This window comes from Parus major, linkage group LGE22, assembly GCF_001522545.3.
Source record: "Parus major isolate Abel linkage group LGE22, Parus_major1.1, whole genome shotgun sequence".
In the NCBI taxonomy this organism is placed as follows: domain Eukaryota; kingdom Metazoa; phylum Chordata; class Aves; order Passeriformes; family Paridae; genus Parus; species Parus major.
The window spans coordinates 276,715-278,338 of record NC_031798.1 but is presented as its reverse complement, the minus strand read 5'-3'; the positions used below and the strand labels follow the sequence as shown (position 1 = coordinate 278,338).

Sequence of the window (1,624 nt, the reverse complement as noted above, 5' to 3'; positions counted from 1 at the left end):
TAATATTTTAGTATTTATTTAATTAGTATTTAGTATTTCCATATATTTATTTCATTAGTATTTAGCATTTCCATATAATATTTTAGTATTTATTTCATTAGTATTTACAATTTCCATATAGTGTTTTAGTATTTCATTAGTATTTACTATTTCCATATAATATTTTAGTATTTATTTCATTAGTATTTAGTATTTCCCTATAATATTTTAGTATTTATTTAATTAGTATTTAGTATTTCCATTTAATATTTTACTATTTATTTCATTAGTATTTACAATTTCCATATAGTGTTTTAGTATTTCATTAGTATTTAGTATTTCCATATAATATTTTAGTATTTATTTCATTAGTATTTACTATTTCCATATTTCATTAGTATTTAGTATTTCCACGTAATATTTTATATGGAAAATAAAATACTTTTAATACCAAATAAAATACTTATAATACCAAATAAAATACTTCTAATACCAAAATATTTATTTCTTTCCATTTTAATTCAGTTTAACCATTTCAGCAGCCCATAAAGCCCAGCTCTCCTTCACATCAAGCACAACCTCAGGTCACATCTGTTCCAAAACTCATCCAGATGTGTGCAGTGAGGGAAGAACAGGGAAAATAAAGAATTTCCCTTCACTGGATGTGGCTAAAGAGCTGCTTTTTCATCCAGTAATTAATTATTATTATTATTATTATTATTATTATTATTATTATTATTATTATTATTATTATTATTATTATTATTATTATTATTATATTGTTATTATTGTTATTCTTGTTATTGTTGTTATTATTATTGTTATTATTGTTGTTATTATTGTTATTATTGTCATTGTTATTATTATTATTAATGTTGTTATTATTATTGTTATTGTTATTATTATTATCATCATTATTATTGTCATTATCGTGATTATCATTATTATCATTATTATCATTATATTATATTTATATTTGTGTTTGTGTTTGTGTTTATATTTATATTTAGTATATATATTATATTTATAATATATTATATATTTATTATATATTTATATTTATAATAATTTTTTTTTTATATTCCCAGTAAATTTTAATTTTTCATCCAATAAAAACCTGGATTTTGTGTCTTTTCTGACACCAACCCACATGCAGGACTGGCATTTTGATTTGTGAACTGAACAAAAGACAAAGGTAAAGAGATTTCCAGGGATTCCACAAAGGTAACTCGGTAATAAAAAGGATATGAATGTATCAAAATTTTAATAGCTATTCTTCTAAAGAGATTAAAAGGACTTAAAATGTACAAGGCAGGTGTGGCACTAAATCGGAAGAGTGTTTTCCCTCTGTTTAGTACTACAAAGGTCTGCAGAGAAAAAAGAGAAAGAGAAAGAGTTAAGGCAGGGAAATCACAGCAGGAATTGTATAAAATTATAGATAAACAAATTCCAGGGTAAAAAAATAGCATTTTCTGGTTGGTTTTTTTTTTAAATAATTTTTGAAAATAATTTAAATAATTTGCTTTATGAGATAAACAACTTCCAGGGTAAAAAAATAGCATTTTCTGATTGGTTTTTTTATAAATAATTATAAATATTATAATAATAATATTTTTATAAAATATTATATAATATATATAATATA

At 21.2% G+C, this 1,624-nt stretch overlaps 1 protein-coding gene across 1 annotated transcript in view; it reads right to left on the bottom strand.

Annotated features, from left to right (window-relative positions):
- Positions 1-1,624, bottom strand: part of SCN8A (sodium voltage-gated channel alpha subunit 8) — a 53,969-nt gene that overhangs the window by 42,115 nt on the left and 10,230 nt on the right. Inside the window, exon 2 of the mRNA XM_033520218.1 lies at positions 1,078-1,346. Coding sequence (XP_033376109.1) covers positions 1,078-1,346 — 269 coding nt within the window. The remainder of the gene's footprint in view (positions 1-1,077; positions 1,347-1,624) is intronic.